General features: G+C 36.3%; 1 protein-coding gene across 12 annotated transcripts in view; it reads left to right on the top strand.

Moving 5' to 3' along the window:
* PHF20 (PHD finger protein 20) overlaps positions 1-16,825 on the top strand; it is a 73,828-nt gene that overhangs the window by 23,464 nt on the left and 33,539 nt on the right. For 8 of the 12 annotated variants that reach the window (XM_062588958.1, XM_062588964.1, XM_062588962.1 and 5 more), the window contains 5 exons: positions 3,475-3,862; positions 4,285-4,392; positions 5,365-5,544; positions 6,356-6,529; positions 14,538-14,813. In XM_062588958.1, coding sequence (XP_062444942.1) covers positions 3,475-3,862; positions 4,285-4,392; positions 5,365-5,544; positions 6,356-6,529; positions 14,538-14,813 — 1,126 coding nt within the window. The remainder of the gene's footprint in view (positions 1-3,474; positions 3,863-4,284; positions 4,393-5,364; positions 5,545-6,355; positions 6,530-14,537; positions 14,814-16,825) is intronic. The other 4 variants (XM_062588968.1, XM_062588967.1, XM_062588966.1 and 1 more) reach the window with 2 other exon arrangements.

The raw sequence follows: 16,825 nt of genomic DNA, 5'->3' as shown, positions 1-16,825 counted from the left end.
TGTTAGTAAACAAAACTCACTAGGAAATTAAAAATATTTCAGCCACTTGAGAACTCAGGATTCTGTAGTGAAAGTAAGTGAATTAAGGTATAGATTCAGATACAGTGCTAATGTAGCAGCTTATGCCACTTGAAGGATTTTAGAAGGGAATAGAATGAACTGACTGACTTCAGTGACAGTTTTGCTCTGCTGTTTCACAGAGGAAATAATTTGTATTGGGCAGAGATGGTAAAATGCTTATCGCTTGCACAATGTGAATGTTTTTATTCAAGGACAGCTTTTAAGAGTCCATAACATCAACTGGTAATTCAGGCTTAGTGTGTTCACTATTCATTTTTTTTGAGTATGATTTGATTAAGACATTTCATGTATGTTCTGATGCCTCATTTTATTCACATCAGATTGTTCTGTGAGCAGCACAGCTTCTCAGAGACACAACATCTGAGGGTTTTTTGAGGTTTTTGATTAATGTGTAAGCTCCCAAGTTTGATTTTTAAAGGAGTTCTTCCTTTTAAAGGAAAAGAAAAAGTCATTTCATGCTTCCTCTCTGCCAAATATGGTTAAAATCATCTCGTGGAAGGTGGAGCAGATGTGCATATTAAACATTTTATTGCATCAAGCTTATTTCTTGGGCCTGTGGCCTAGAAACTGCAGTCTTACAGTACCTCAGTTTATGAATCCACATACTGATAGGAAGATAGTGATGAGAAGAGGTGAGATTGTACAGAAACTGATGAGACTTAAGTGTGTACTCAGAATTTTGTGCAAATTAAATCAGATGCTCCAGTTTCTTTCCCAAGAGGTACTTAGCCTTTCTAGTCCTGTGATCCTTGTCCAAAGTCTTTTTCACTTGCCTATTTTATGCTTGTTGTGCCTAGCAGTACTGTGGCAGGAAGGGAGCCTGGTTGCTCATTAATGCTTCAAGTTATTGGGCAACAGGAAGAGGGAGGTTAGTTAAACTAAAGCCAGTGTTAACGCAAGACCAAACATAGACAAATAATTGAGACTCAAAATCAGAAGGAAGATTCTGTTTGTTGGAGCAGTGAAGTTCTGGGACAACCTGCAGTCGGGTTGCTGAAATGAGGGGAAAATACTAAGCAAACCTGACTTTGCCCACTGTGAGCTAGTAGAACAGATCTGATCAGCTAGTGGAATGCCTCCGTGACATTCCCTGGCAGTGAACTGTTTCATACAGGGATGTTCTTCCTGGTTCTGTTTTATAAAAAATACGGTAAAATGGAATTATAGTTGAATGATGCATCAGTAACTTGTTGGACAGGGTCAGCTAAGGATTTTGATGTTCTCTCAAGCTGAACACAAATTCCAGAAAATTGAAATTTAAGGTTTTCTCTCTCTCTCTCTCTCTTTTTTTTTTTTTTTTTTTTTCCCTAGAAACAACAAGTGTTTTGTATATAACAGCATCCTACAGTTGCTGATTAAGTTAGTGATTGCGGTTACTTTACATGACTCTTCAGCTACTGTATGATTCAGTAACAAACTAACCTTTAGCATGTAATTTTGACAGAGACTTCTGAAAGGAAGAAACCTGTTTCTGTATCCTAGTTAGTGATTGTGCTGTTTGCCCTTTTCAGTGCTGTGACTTTCATTTGTCTTCCAGTGTTACAAGTAGGATTTAAGTAGTACTGCGCAAGCTAGTGTGCAAATATGGGATTTGATTACTGGACTTAATTTGCACATGAGAACTAAGGCATAGCAAGTCTCTTATTCCATGAGTTATTCTGTCTTAATGCAGGAATTTGGCTGATTCTTGACCTTGTTTGTGTCTTAATCTGCATTATAAAGTTATTTTTTTGTTTTCATTCTTAACCTTTTCAAATACAGCAAAAGACTTCTGATAACTCTAATCATAAGGAAAACTTGAAAAAGGCTACGGTGCCCTGTTAATATTCTTCAGGGCACAGAAGAGAGTAGGGCAGTAAGCTTACAGTACACAGTTTTTGATTGTATGCTAACAAACTTGTAAAGGAATTTATAAAGTAACCTAAAATTGATTTCTAATAACTGTTTTAAAATAGTTCAGTAGGTTTTTCAGAAAGTAGTTAAAATTTTCAGCTGGAACCCAGAGCTTTGTTTGATCTACTGGCCTGAGGAGGTGGGGAGGGATTTTGCAAGCTTTCGTCCAATGATACTTTTGGGAAGACTCAAATAAGTGGCTAGATAGTGTTTTTTAAATATTACTATGTGATACAGCGAACAATTTTCCATACATCTTCACAATTTTAAAAAGTTTCTGTCTTTTAGATCTGTGTGTTGGGGGTTTCTTTAAATAGTAAAGATTTTGCGCAAACTTAGAGCTATTTCAGATAGTGTAGAAGGCTTGAAAATATTTCCTAAGCTACTTGTCAGTTATGTGTTCAGGATAAGGTAGTTCCTTCAGGCTGGCCTGTGAAAATAAATAAAAAATAATGAAAACCAGTGTATGCCCCTCAAATTGGACAAGCTTTGAGGAAAAAACTGAGGGTTCTCTTAGGTTTTCAGGTATTGCTCCAGGAGTAAGAACGTAGGTAACCAGACCAGCCTTTTCAGAGCTGCTCTGCATTGGTGACTTATGTTTGCTTATCATGCATCCTCCACAGTCTTTTGACCTATTAGCAAGCCTTAAATAAGCACCAAAAGCTAGAGTTTGTGAATCCATCTGGGATCTGCTTGTGAGCTTGCTTGTGCGTTTTTGTTACGCGAGTCTGTTAATGAAAGGGTATGACAGTAAAATCTGAGGCTAGAGTTAAGTTCTTAACCTGTATTTTGTTTTGCTTTTACTTTTTTTCATTGATAAATAAAATTTAAAAGGGTAAAAAAAAAAAAAAAAAAAAAGTAATGGCCACCTGTCTATCTTGCGTACTATTAAGAGACTTCTGAGTCTGTTCCTAAACTGAAGGATAAATTTTGAGACTAATGAATAAAATGAGTTCGTTGAGTGAAGCCTTTTCTGTGTATCTTCATTTGATATTCTTTGTCAGCCTTTTTCTTCTGTGAAGATAGCTCTTGCCTCTTCTGTCTTAGTACAAACTTTAGGCTCTGAAGGCAACCTTGTTATAATTTTGACTCAGGTTTACAATATAAATGTTTGTATTTGACTTCCTCTTCATTGTCTTACTGTGTATCTGGAGTTTTGTTAATGCTAGTGGTGACTAAATTAATTCTTAGACAAAGGACTGAAGTTTTAATTATATTGGAACATAGAATGTGTAACTTCATTTGGAATTTTAGTAAATATGAGAAACCATTTCATATTTAATTCTCAAAAAGTACTACCTGTGTGTCTGCTCTGTAGGTCTTTGAACAGTTCAAGTGCCTCGAAGTTCTAATGTGTGGGTTGCAATAGAATGATACGCACCTTTTTTCTTTGAAAACTGGACAAAAATGCAGGAGTCTGCTAAGTACAAAGCTGGGGTAGGGAGGAGGACTTTCAGATTGCAAGAAGTTAGTTTTCATGTCACACTCTCTTCATTCTAGAATATCGTGGGTAATGCTAAGCCTAAAGAAAGAGGTAATGAAATTCCGTCATCTCCTGAAAAGCGGGAGAAATTTAAAGAACAGAGGAAAGCAACAGATAATGCAAAGAAAGACAAGGATGAAAAGACACTAAAGACTGAGAAAAGGGTTAAGCAGCCTGATAAAGAGGGAAAATTGATAGTAATCTCAGAAAAAGGCAAGGTCTCAGAGAAGAATATATCTAAGAATGGAAAAGAAGATAAAGAGAATATATCAGAGAATGATATGGAATATTCAGTAGATACACAAATTGAGAAGAAGCCTGAGAATGACAACGTAAAGAGTCCACAGGAAAGCGTAAAAGAAACTAAACGAAAACGTGGAAGGCCACCAATAACGCCTCCAACAGGTATGTAGTTGAACATAAATTGTTTAGGCCTTATTCTAGAAGCCCTTATAGACTTACCTAAGAAAATGAAAAGTGTTTGCTGTTCTGTTTGCAGCCTCGGAATCTCTAGAAGTTTAGACTTTTTAAACTCATCTGTGTTCAAGTTTAGTTAGGAAAGCTAAGAGCGTACCTGATATTCGGGTTTAGAGGTTTTTAATGGTTAGATCAGACTAGGCTTAGGCAAATAATCTTCATGTATAACTATAAAATACACCATCAGTAGGATTCAGTTCTAATACGTAGACGTAGGAAAGCCAGGTGAAATTAGGTCCAATTACTTATTCCTTTATAAAAAGGATAAACTGTGAGACTTACGAACTTATTTTAGTGAGTCTTCCAGCTTCACATTCAGTTAACTTTTTATTTTCTATGTAAACATGTAGAGCAAAGTTCTCAAACACTGCAGCCCATAACCTTAGAGTTAAGACGTCGGAAAATACCTAAAGGAGGTGAAGTTCCGTCAAAGCGTCCCAGGATTGAAAAAAGCTTGTGTGAGTATTTTTGGTATTTAGCTATCACGGTACTTGTACAAATAAGTTCCTGAAGCTTAAGTGGAATTTTAAAAAGTCTGTAATATTAACCATAAAATGTGATACAAAAAATGTCTTAAAGACAGCACCTGCTTTTTTTTTTTTTTTTTTTAAACTGGCCATTCATATATAGCATCATTAGGCTGAAATTCTTTTCCAGATTTTGAAAGTTGGATTGGATAGAGGAGCTGTGAGCTGACAGTTTTTGTGCAGAAATTCACAGGATTTGGGGGAAAGAGTGGTTATACTGATTATATTCTCTCCAATATTTAGACAGTCAAAAAAGCCTTTTCCTAACTAGCTATCTGTTTTTGCTTTTTATATGGAGAATCTACCACATTGCTTGCTTTAAAAAAAACTTGCTAAGATTTGATACATGTTCATGTCATTGCAATCTAATAGCTTCTACTTTATCTTGATATACTGTATAGTGATGTTGAATAACTTCGGAGTGTTCATCAAGAAAGAAAATTATTGTCTGTGGTAGTTTCACGAACAGAGATGAGGAAGATCTAAAGAAGTTTTTCTCTCTACCCCTTTCAGAGGACCTTAAAACCTAAAAATTGCAGTTTGTACATTATCCAGCATAGGGTCAAAGCTGTTGGTGTATCTGAGCTGTCTTATTTAACGTCTCATATTACAAATGTCTGTGGGAGCATTACTGTTCAAAGCAATGATTTATCAGTAAGATACCTGTGTTCTAATTTAAAATCTCATACTAATAAAATATCTGAAATCATTAAGAAAACTGTATGAGAAGCTTTAGCTTGTACTAACATAAATTTGTTGATGTGATTGTAGCTTCTGCAGAGTCCTAATTACCAGAGCTGTTTAACTCTTACTATTAAACTCAATCCTTAGAACACAGCTTCGAGGGAAATCTTTCAAATGCTTGTGTGAGCTAAATAATACCATCAGATTTCTGTTTTCTAGCTCAGGAAAAATTGAAAAGCTCTTCAGATAACCATGAGAGAGACCAGATTAGGAGGCGATCTTCAAGACTCTCATCTAGTGTTGGCCATGAGATTGTAAATACGGATCACATCACAACAACTTCAACAGAAATTCTGCCTTTGAAAGATACGGTATCTAACCCAAAGGAACTTGAGAAGGGTAAGTAGCTTCCTGGTATAGCCTGAACATATGATGGTATGGAAGGCTTTTAGTTGTTACAAGCACCATATTTTCACTTGCATAACCTGCAGATTGTATATCTGCAATTAAAACAAACCTGACTTCAGCAGCAGTGCAGAGTAAACCCAAGGAAAACTTATCTCAGTCTTTGCTGCTCTGATTGCCCTTCCTTTGCTTTTGATTTCCTCTACATCAGCAAGTCTAGCGTTTCCCTTGTGTAGTAGGGAGCTTTTGCCAATAGACGAATAACTAGCTGGATCCTCAGGTGCCTTGCAAGGAGAGCTCTGCTGGTTTCCGGAAGACTTAAAGGAACTGTGTTTAAAGAGATGCAGGTTACGCTTGTGGAAATGAAGTAATTGATATTTAATATTCTTTTGATTTGGGAAGTAGTTTAAAAGTTAAATTTACAATTTAATCCGCTTGTTGAACATTAAAACAAACAAGAGGACTCTTTTTCTATACTAGACTGTGTAGAAATAACTTTTTCTACCTCCTGCTTCACTGCTTTTTCTTCACAGGGAACTCTTGTAAGGTTTGAGTAGATCTGTTCTATATTGGGCTATAGTGAACTAGCAGCCTGTACAAATTTACGTAGCTGAAAATTCAGAGGATTGCTACAAGTGGCTGTGACATTTAAAAAATTATCTTTATGCTAATATAACAGCAAAAAAATTTGACAATAAAGGGATATTTGTCTCCACTGTAATGTGATGAACATACACATGGGTGTTTTGGTATATGCTTTTGTGTACGTTTTACTCAATCAAAATTATTTTTTGCTCCCTTCTAGTTCAGTTAGAAATTCCTGTTGAAACTGACCAAAATTTCAGTGAAAAAGCATCTTCTGGGGATGGATTACATACTACAGGACTCAGTGCAGATGCTGGCTTAAAAGAAGAAAAAGTTGAAGACGCTGAGCCTTCCTCTGTTACTGACGGAACTGAAGAACCGCCTGCTGCTACAGGTCCAAATTTTGATTTCACATTTAACAGATTATTTTTTTTAAGGCAGCCATTAGCAGGCACTTCATGCTTTTAAAAGTATAATTAACAAAAATCAAGCATTCTTTTAATGTTAACTAAGGAGAGAAGTGCTTATTTTGAGCCCTGATGCACTCAATTTTGCTGTTATATGTGAACTTTGGCTTAATATAGCAATCTTCCAAAAGGTGAAGATCATAATTTTTAAATGAGGAGTGTAATATTTTTAGTAAGTAACAGGTAAAATTAACAGAAAAAATTGTTTTCTGGATTTAATTTAAAGTTTGCAATTCTGGATTAGGTCAGACTAACCTCTTAAAATCATCAAATAAGCTGATTTTATCTGTGCTGCGGACCCATGGTAGCATTGATATTCTTTGGGAATCCTGATTTTGCATTTCTGTATCCTACTGTTTTGGCTATTGTTAAAAGTAAGTCCTAGAATATTCAGTGTACTGAGTGCAAATTTATGGAATAGTTGAAACATCCCATGTCTGTCGTAATGGATGTTTTCTCTTAGACAAGGGAGTGTACTTACCTCCCTATTTTCGAATTAAAGTTTCATATACAAAGAGTAGGCTAAGTCTAAATATAATGCTGCCCTGGGATTGTTCCTTAATAACTTAAATATTTATATCCCTAGTTAATTGGAGAAGTTTGTACAAAGAATTACCCAATTTGTTTGACCAAGAAAGCTTCAAATTATGTGGGACAGAGCAGTTAAAAGGATTTAGTAGTTCAGCATTGCTGGTGAACTCTGTACCTCTGTACATGCTAGCTGTCATTCTGTGTGTTCATTCTTTCAAATCTTCCCTCCAACTTGCCCATGTCCTGTCTCACCCGCTCTGCAGTGTAACTCTGTTCATCAAGTGCTCTGTCATTTTGCCACTGATAACATTTGCATGTGCATCTATAGTACAGGAAGGAATTTACCTCTTTCCTTTCATTTGCTTAGGATGATGTATAAATAGTCTTACAGTACTTTTTAAGTCTTAAAAAAAAAAAAAAAAAAAAAAAAAAAAAAACAACCACTTGTCGTTCTTCCTAACAAAAAACAAAGACTTTTGATAATACATTGATCTGTATTCTAACTGTGGTATATCCAGAATCTTTTAAACTGTTATATTGGGCCTATGCATTTTCCTTCTTACATTCTGGCAGAGAACTCAAAGTATGGAATGGCTCTAAGCTCTTCTTGCTAGCCAAATTGTTTGGTCCTCTCTGCCTGTAAAGCTACTACTTTATAGTAGTAGTAGTAAATGAGCTACTGACTGCCTCTGTGCAAATCTTTGAAGTGAAGGAAGGATGTAAAAAATGTTGATCTTTCCAGCAGCTATTGATGTTTCTCCTCTTTAGCAGGTAGAACCAGCTTAATGTATATTTTAAACTTCAGATTGAATACTTTTACTGAGTAATTATGATATAAGATCACTTTACTTTTAGGATGTGGGAGTTCTTGCAGGTACAGGCATAGCTCCAAACAGGTATGGCTAACTGAATTATTTTGGGGTGAGGTAGGTTGCGTGCAGGGTTCACACCAAAAAACTGACCCTCTTCGAAGAGCATGTGTTTTGTAACTGAAGTGTTTGGTGTAGGATGCTAGGCTTTTTAAACAATTTCACAGTGTCTTAGTTTTACATCTTGTAATTATGGGATATCTTAAATTTGTATCGGTATATGTTAACAGAGGTTGCAGACGTAGCTGTCCAATCATCTTCAAAAATGCTTCTTCCCTTTATGTACGTTTTGGAATCTGAGTTCAAGGTTATACTTTAGTGAGAGTTAGTGTATACTTGACAGCTGTATGTGTTGGGGAAGGGGAGGAGACAAACCAACCACTTCTAAGAACTGTGAAAATACACATAGACAAAATAGGCTTTATTTGATTTGCCTTGTAAAAATGCCTTCTCTCTGTGTATTTATTACTGACTGGGGAAACTTCCCTTTACAGGAAATGTTATGGAGTTGATTGGCAGCTTTAAGAATTTAAGTCAAACTAAAATAGCAGCTGATTTTCTTACTTGACTTGCATGCTTGTGTTCAGTTTGAGATTACAGATGCATTTTACAATTCCTTTGATGCATTTGTCCTCTTCAACTTGTGTTTTATGTTGGACTGAGATACAATATTTTTTAGTGGAGAGAGTGAGAAAGGGAATTCAGTCGAATGCTTGAAACTTTTAAGATAGTGTTTCTTGGTTTTGCAGTTTTATCATTTGGGGATCATAACTGGCTGCGATTAAATCAGGTAGGACACTAGTATAATGCTAGTGTGCAATTGAACCATCCAGAGTTCAAGCAACTGTGATCCTTTTGGCTATCGCTTGGCACTGTTTTCACTTCTCTCTGATTTTTGTAATGAATATGCTGCTGAGCGTGTGTAATTTGAGCGTAAACTGGTGTGAATTCCAGTTGAACGTATACCACCTTTAAAAAAAAAGTGTAGTTTAATTCTCACTGGTGTGATTTACAGGATACAGAGATTTCCCAAACTAATTTAACTGAGTACAAGGAGTGAAGCTGTGGCAGCATAAAATTCGGTTGACTTAAGTACTGAAAGCCTCTGGGATAGTTTGTGGGGTCTTGGCATAAACCCTTCCATCAGTACGTGTGTGAGTTGGATTAAAATTAATTCAAAAATGTGCTCCTACTGAATTCTGGCCTGGAAGTCTGGACTATGTTGTTGTCTGGAAATTGCTTTTGGGTGTGGATTTTGTTTCATTTAATCATCTCGTTGATCATAAAAATTCCAGACCTGTATATGCCATATCCAGATATGGTAAATAAGTGCTTTTAATTGGAAATGTGGAGTAAGAATTGTAGAGGGTTTTCCTTGAATGAATGCCTGTTGCAAGGCAATATAACATTGCTTGATGAAGTGAAGGAAGTAAATTCCTTTTTAAAACATTCAGCAAAATTAATTGCTGAAGTTAATATGTACCGGAAGATAAAAGCCATATTCTGCTGTGTTTTGATTTAGACTCCTCTAATGTTTAGGGTTAAGAACTGGTGGTTAGGATATAGCTAAATTGAGTTTCAAATAGGGAGATTGCAGCCTGCTGGTAAGTTCTTACACAAAACAGAATGTTATCCAGCTGTATCTGCAAATAGGCTTAGAAGCACTCTACAGCTGTTCGTGTGGCTTTACTCTTACAAACTGATTTGACTTTAAAGGTGAGCTGCCTTTGTTTTCCACAGATCCACTACGGTGTTGGTAGTTCTGTTTCCCAGAACTTTAAGACATTAAAATTTGCATAGACGTGCATCACATACTCCATTTGCCTTTATGCTTACAATGTGGTTTTCTAATTTTGTCGCTTTTGGCTTTGAGTTTCGGTAAGGAGAAGCAGAAAGCCCTTATGCCCTATTTTAGGGAACAGCTGCATATCCTGCAGCTTACCTAGGTGGGCTTCGATTCCTTCAAGGTATCATGAAAGTTATTCTTGAGCCTGAAGATGTAGTGATGCCCCATCCTACTTTGCTAACTTAAAAGTTCTTATGACTAGTGACCACGATCTACAAATAATGTTTTATAGCTCTTTACGTAAAGTTCTGAGAAAAACATACTGCTACTAGTGCGAATGGGAAGAAATCAGTTATAACTCTTGGTGTGCAGATAAAGGCTTCAAATCTGCTCAGCTACCAGCCCTTTCTGAAAGGCGCATAGAGGTTGGAGCAGTTACAAATTCAGTGCCAGCACAGGGAGAAAATGGCAGGTGAAGAATTAATCAAATTAGTGTCTTGAGTATTTCTTAAAACATCAAATAATCTTTCAAGCCCAAAGATCGGAACTTTGAACAGTTAGGATTATTGAAAATGCATGAGCTTCTGTTTGTTTTGTTGTTGTTTTACAGCATGTATCTACTTCTTGTAGTTCAGTGGATTTTGGATGCAATTGAGATGCTTGAATGTTGTTCTTATCTAAAATAGTTTGAGGAGATCAGTTAGACCGGATGGTTTTTTTTTCATTTCACAGGTTAAGTCTTGAAAGACTGAGGTTTTGGAAAACTAAGAAAGCAACATTGGTTGCTAAAATGATGAACAGAAACACTTGCTGAGCTGAGGAAAAACAACTAAATTGAAATTTTCAGATGAGATAAACCCAAAGAAATAGGTGATTCATGAGGAAGCTAGCCTTGCTAGCAGTGTGGTGTGATCCAAAGGATAAGGTGTAAGGAGTGTCACTTGGGCACGCTATAAGGTTGTGTTTAAAACGTGAACTGTTCTGGAAATACATGTATTCCAAAGCAAGCACTGGCTCCAAAATGCTTTTTTAGGATGCTGGGACAGACTCTGAACAGGTAGCATTAGGCCCCACAGGCCAACTTTGCATTTCTTTGAATAGATGAAAACGTCATCTAGGAGCTTTTTTCATCACTGTGCAGAATGGTGCAGTGGCTTCCAGAATACATTTTATTTTATTTTACTTTATTTAAGTTGGCAGTTCAGGAAAGATGGTGGTAACAAATAAGAGTTTTGAAAATAATATGGATGGGTGCGCTGGAATGGATATATTGTAGTGAGAGACTGCGTCTTGTTTAGTAAGAGGTGAAGGAATAATTTAATCTACTAATGCTTCTGTGGAGAGCAGAAAATAAGCTGCATAACAAAGTCTAAAGGCTTGAAACTGAAGCAGGACAAACTTTTATTTGGGGGAGGAAGGAAGTGCAAAGAACTGAGTGCACTATTTGCATTCTGGAATGGCTTAGTGTGTTACAGAGGGTGCCTCAGGACTGGCAGACTTTAAATCAAGTTTTTATGCCTCTGAGGAACATGTTAGTTGCAGCAAGAATAAAATTAAAAAATAATTTCTAAAAAAGAAAAAAAGAAATCAGTACTCTGCGAATCCCCAAGAGATGGTTATAACCAATCTTCTGTGTTGTGACATGTTGATGTTAAATGTAGTCTTACCCAGGGGCTTGTCCTTTGCATTACATAGAGCAATAAAGTGGGAATAGGTTATTGAATTGGAGAGAATGGTTGGCAGCGAAAGTTAAAGGAGATGCTGTTGTTGACCTTGCGTCTGTGTGATCAGTATTGTAAGTTAATTGTATGCAAGGCAAGGATTTTAAATCTTGGCTATGAGTGTTCAAGAAATAGTAGATGGTAGCTCTATCAGTAGCTTATGTCAGTACTCAGAGAAAACATGGTATGTTCGGCTTGCCCAGCTAGCTCCTCTGAAAAGGCAGAGTGCCTGAAAATTTGAAACTGTGTAACAATAAAGCAAAAAATACTTACTTTCCATAGAAATTGGTAGTTTTTAGTACCGTGTTTGGTGAGCAAAAATTGCATGCAAGTTTTGCCTTTAAAAGTCTTTAACTAGTTGGCCACAGAGCATGTTTTGGTGGATGTTCATGCACTTCAGAGCTGCTTTGGGGTGGTAGAGTTGCACATCAGCTTTGTGCGATTTCCTGGCAGCAGGGAATTCTATTGTGTTACTTGTAGAGAAGGAAAACACCCCCCCAAATGTGGTTGTAATGGTAACAATTTGTCTTGTTCTGAACCTTGGGTGATTGTGTTTTTATGACTCTAATCTGAATAACTTCCTTTGGATGTTGCAGTAAGTTTTCCTCCTCTCTACTTCCCCCTTCCCTATGTCTTTGTTTCCTCTTGGTTTCTAAACTCTAGCTCATTCAGTCCTGTACTCTCCTAACTTTTAGCTGATCAGTTAGAAGCTATTCCCTGTGTCTTCTCAAGGATTTGTCCATCCCAATGGAAGGAAAATGCTTGGAGCTTGGATACAGAACTCATGACAAGGCCTCATCCTGACAGTTGTATCATGGTATAATAGTTTCCCTTGTCATCTTTATATTTGTGTAATAAATCTTCAGACCCTGTTGCCCCTTTTTGCTGCAGCTGAAGAATGTTTTTTCATCTTCATATTACTAGTAAATTGAAACAAATTCTCTTTCATTGTCAGGAGTTCTGGTTTTTAGCATTAGGGTCAAGAGTACCTTTCCGCACCGGCTTACGTTAAACCAACAAACCACTTCATTGACCATTTCTGAAATATTTCTTTCTTTATGACCTAATTTTCGATGATGTACATATACTTATATTTGGTATTAGTGGATTGTCATTTTGCTAGCATGATTCAGTCATCTAGGGTTGTTGCAATCTTATTACCAAAATTGCTTGAAGCAGGTTCCCTGTTAGTATGCTCTTAATACAGTGGTACCAAAACCTCCTCCCTTTTTTCCCTGTCATTATACCTGTGAGCCACCCAAAGCAATGTCTTCATTTTTAGATTTTTTTCTCAAACGTAACTGCAGATAGTCTTTTAACCAGCCTGGTGTGCATAATACGGCCTCTGCATCCTTCGGTGTATATCAGCTTCTGTAATAACTTTACTTTTTTTTTGGGGGGGGGGGGTGTTTAGTTTTTTTTTTTTTTTTTTTTTTTTTGCTCTTTGAGTGACTTAGTTTTGTTTCTTTAACATAGTAGTTAAAGAAACTACTTTGGGTACAGTTTGTTAGAATGCTTTACTTCTCTATGACACTACCTTTGAATATGCATCTCAATAGAATTTACCAATTTTGTTGCTATGTGCTAAAAATTTCTGAACAAGCTGTCCCGTGATCTTAAACCGAAATTGTCTTGACACTGTCTTTAACTCTCACATTTATTCTATTCCTACATATATAAACTTGCAGAAAATCTCTGCTGCAATTGTTTGTAATGTTTCTGGGTCCTTTTCTGTTCTTTGTTTACAGCTACTCCTAATTTAATATCTACTTTTCATTAATGTGCCACATACTTTCAGTTTTGCATCGATGTTGCTAAGTCTGGGTCTTTCCATTAAATGCTTTCTCTTTTTTAATCCTCCAATTTTGATAATGCTCATAAAACTGAAGATAACACTTTAGTTCTGGCAGAGCAAATAAAAAGATAATACTTGGAACCTTTCATATGACTCTGTTTTTCTCTGGTAATTTATTTATTTTGGAGGAATGTAGGGTAAGCTGAGTGTGTATTAGTGATGGGTAATTGTCTAGATCTCTCTTATAATTGGGATATATCTGTGTTTTCAAACTTAGGCCTCTCCCCAGTTGCATCAGCTATAGATACTGGCGACAATAGTATCTGATTTACTCCTAGGTCAAAATGTTTCTTTTGTGTATTTCTTAGCAAAAACACAAATAAAAGTTGTGGAAATGCTGGAAGAGGGAATGGGAACTTACCAGATCAAGTTTAGGTATTGTGCTGGCTTGCACTGCAATACTCTAAAATAAATGCTTTAACTTTGTTCCATTTGAGTCTGAAGATGTTTTTGCCACTTTTGTTCAGAAACTACCTAATTACAAAATCTCTCCTATGAGGTTTAACAGTTGCAAGCAATTTTCCTTTTGCTTAATTTTCCTCTTTTATTGCTACTTGAAAATTGCAATTGATTTTAATTTTATTTGGAAAAGGTAGTTCTGACATACTTGTCTAATAGTCCATTATTCTTGAAGTAATCAGCCTTTAATAATGGGACAAGGCATCCAGAAAGCAGATAATAAAATAGTTATAAGCAAAGGAGCAAAGCTGGTTTTCTTGAAAAATGTTCTCATCAAAGATGTAAATAGTTAAAAATACTTAATAGAATATAATCTTCAGTCAATGTATAGACTGAAGTACAAATCTTTATGTAATTCACAGTCTCAGTACTATGGGGTAGCACTATAGCTGGTCATGTTGGATGTTGGTCAGAAAGCTTGACAAAGCAAAATGTTGTCTTTTGATAGTAACTCATTCATACGAAACATATCAAGAAACACTGACATCTCAGCAAAAATTTTGCAGTAGTATACTAGGACAGGGTTTTCCTGTACCTGAGCTATTTACCTTAAAGGTAGATATAGCATTAGAATTTTATTTTTAGAATTTCGTAGCTAACTTATGTTTTAATGCCTGTCTGTTTCTTTATTTTATTTATTTTTTTTTAAGTTTAGGTAACCATTTGATAAATATAGCAAATGCATGGGGGAATTTATCTGTTTTGTTCTTACAGTAACAAAACCTTTTAGGAGAGCAGATTTTCTTGCATCAAAAGCTGCAACTGTTGATCAAGATCACAAGTTTAGATGCAAGTTCTTGGACTGTTCAAAATCCTTCCGCAAAGCCAAGTTATTGCATTATCACATGAAATATTTTCATGGAGTGGAGAAGGCTACAGAATCACAGCAGAACCCAGTAAAAAGAAATATTCAAACCAGAGGTTCTTTGGCTTCTGAAAGAGCTAATCAAGAAAGATCAAAAAGAGGACGGACTGCGACTGGTTCAATGTGTAAGTATGTTGCTGATCTGTTCATTTTTTAAACATCAGTAGGTAGGAGCAACAGAAAGAGCAGCGATCAATTCTCTTCTGATGCATGTTAGGGAAAGGAGTCTCTCTAGGGCTCCATCTTCCATATTTCTTCCATGTATCTTCCATACTTCTTCACAGAGAAGGAAAAACATAATGATATGTTTAAACATTGTTTTAGAAAAGGTAAAATTTGAGAGATTCCATTGTCTAGAAATACAAATCGTGTTCTGTATTGGACTGACTATGCAGCTTCTCTTACACCCTTTTAACAACTTCAGTGTTAAACCTAAATAGTACTGTTAGTATAGAAAAAGGACAGAGGAAGTCATTTAAATAATCTATCTGGGTAACTCCATTTCTGTCTTATTTCTTACTTGGTCTTCACATTTCATGGTTTGATTTCAGTGATATTCAGTTAGAAATCTAGTACCAACAGTTCTTGTTGCTGAACCTCTGTTCGGAGAGAAAAAAAAAACAAAAAAAACCCCTAGTATTATCAAGTACAGCAGTAGCAATTTGTTGAAAGAGCCTCATGCAACTAAAGGGTAGAGGAAAAAAAATCTCAATGGTTTATTTAAAAAAAAAAAAAAATTCTTAAGTTTATCTGCTTTGCAACCTTCAAAATCATGTTGGTTAACTTCTCAGTTTTATTCTCTGAAGTGCATTCTTTCTTGGTGTCTTAATAACATCCGGGTGACAATGTGGACTTACTTGTGAACTAAGCATCGTTGCTGGTAACTCATATCCATACTTTGGTCCTGTGGACTAGTTTTTGTTTTTTGTTTGTTTGTTTTGTACTGGAGCTCCATATGAGTTGTCACACCTCTTTTCTCTTCTAACTGAGCCCATTTTACAAAATCTAACTGCTTCTTTGCTGAATTCCTCCCCCTTCTTTTTTTTTCTTAATGTGTTTGCGTTTGATCTTTCATTAATATTCTATGTAATTACTTAGGAACTTCAAAATCTTGTAAGTCATTCACTGCACTGTAGGTCAGTATAGTAAAATATATCTAACCTTACTTTGCTTCATGTCTGATCTCTTCCTAACCTGTCCAACAAATACTGCTTTTCGTTTGAGATGCTCCTGCCTGTTTCTAACAGGATAGAATAACTTAGTATCCTACTACTGCATGTAAACTTCTATATACCAGACACCTCTATAACTTTTAAGTAGTGCAAATGCCTAAAATTTGGTTAAGCAGAGGCATATTTTCTTTAAATGTGTCAGGATGTGTGAACTTGTGTGCAGTGTACTTTGCATGCAGCTTAAATGAAATTTAAGTACTGCACAGGGGAACTCACCTGAGCCCGGCAGGTTTACGAAGAATGGCTGTTAATGCTGTGCAGTGATCAAAATAGGCTTCTTGCCTGTTATATACTTTTCCTTAACAGATTTCTAATCTGCTTTTTGTGACACTGCTTAATTATTTCAGTTTGAGAATTTATTTTCCTGTGATTCAGTCTTGTATGAACTGACTAGTGATTCAAGATCTTGACCCTTTCATCTACCCTTTTCCCCAAGTGCACACTACTGATTTGACGTCATCACCTTGACTGCATTGGCAGGTAACTGTTTATGGTGTTGAGTTGTAATTGCATTTCCTTGTATGCTTTCCTCCCACTGCCTTTCTTCCCCAATTTGTGAATGGTTGCTTTTAACTTGGACTGTTTCAGTGCTGTACGTTGTTGCGTACCCCTGCAAACAGGCCCTTGGTTGTACTGAAAGCCATCAAACAGTGAATTGAGGGGGGAAGGTGGACCATAAGGTTTGCAGGTTGCCTTTGTTGTCAAAGCCTGCTGTTGTGGAGCTAGTGTAAGGTTTTCTGTGATGAGGAAAGGTGATGTCATTGTAAATCACTGTTAATCATGCATCTTTGATGTTAAGAGCTATTTCTGTCCATGCTTACTGGGCATTTTTGTGTTAGCTTTTTAAAAAGATATTTCAGGGTATACTGCTTAGTAAGAGTACAGGCTTTCAAATACATAATAAA

Source organism: Rhea pennata, chromosome 16, assembly GCF_028389875.1.
Source record: "Rhea pennata isolate bPtePen1 chromosome 16, bPtePen1.pri, whole genome shotgun sequence".
Taxonomy (NCBI): domain Eukaryota; kingdom Metazoa; phylum Chordata; class Aves; order Rheiformes; family Rheidae; genus Rhea; species Rhea pennata.
The sequence above is the reverse complement of the archived record's forward strand: the minus strand, read 5'-3'. Positions and strand labels throughout refer to the sequence as shown.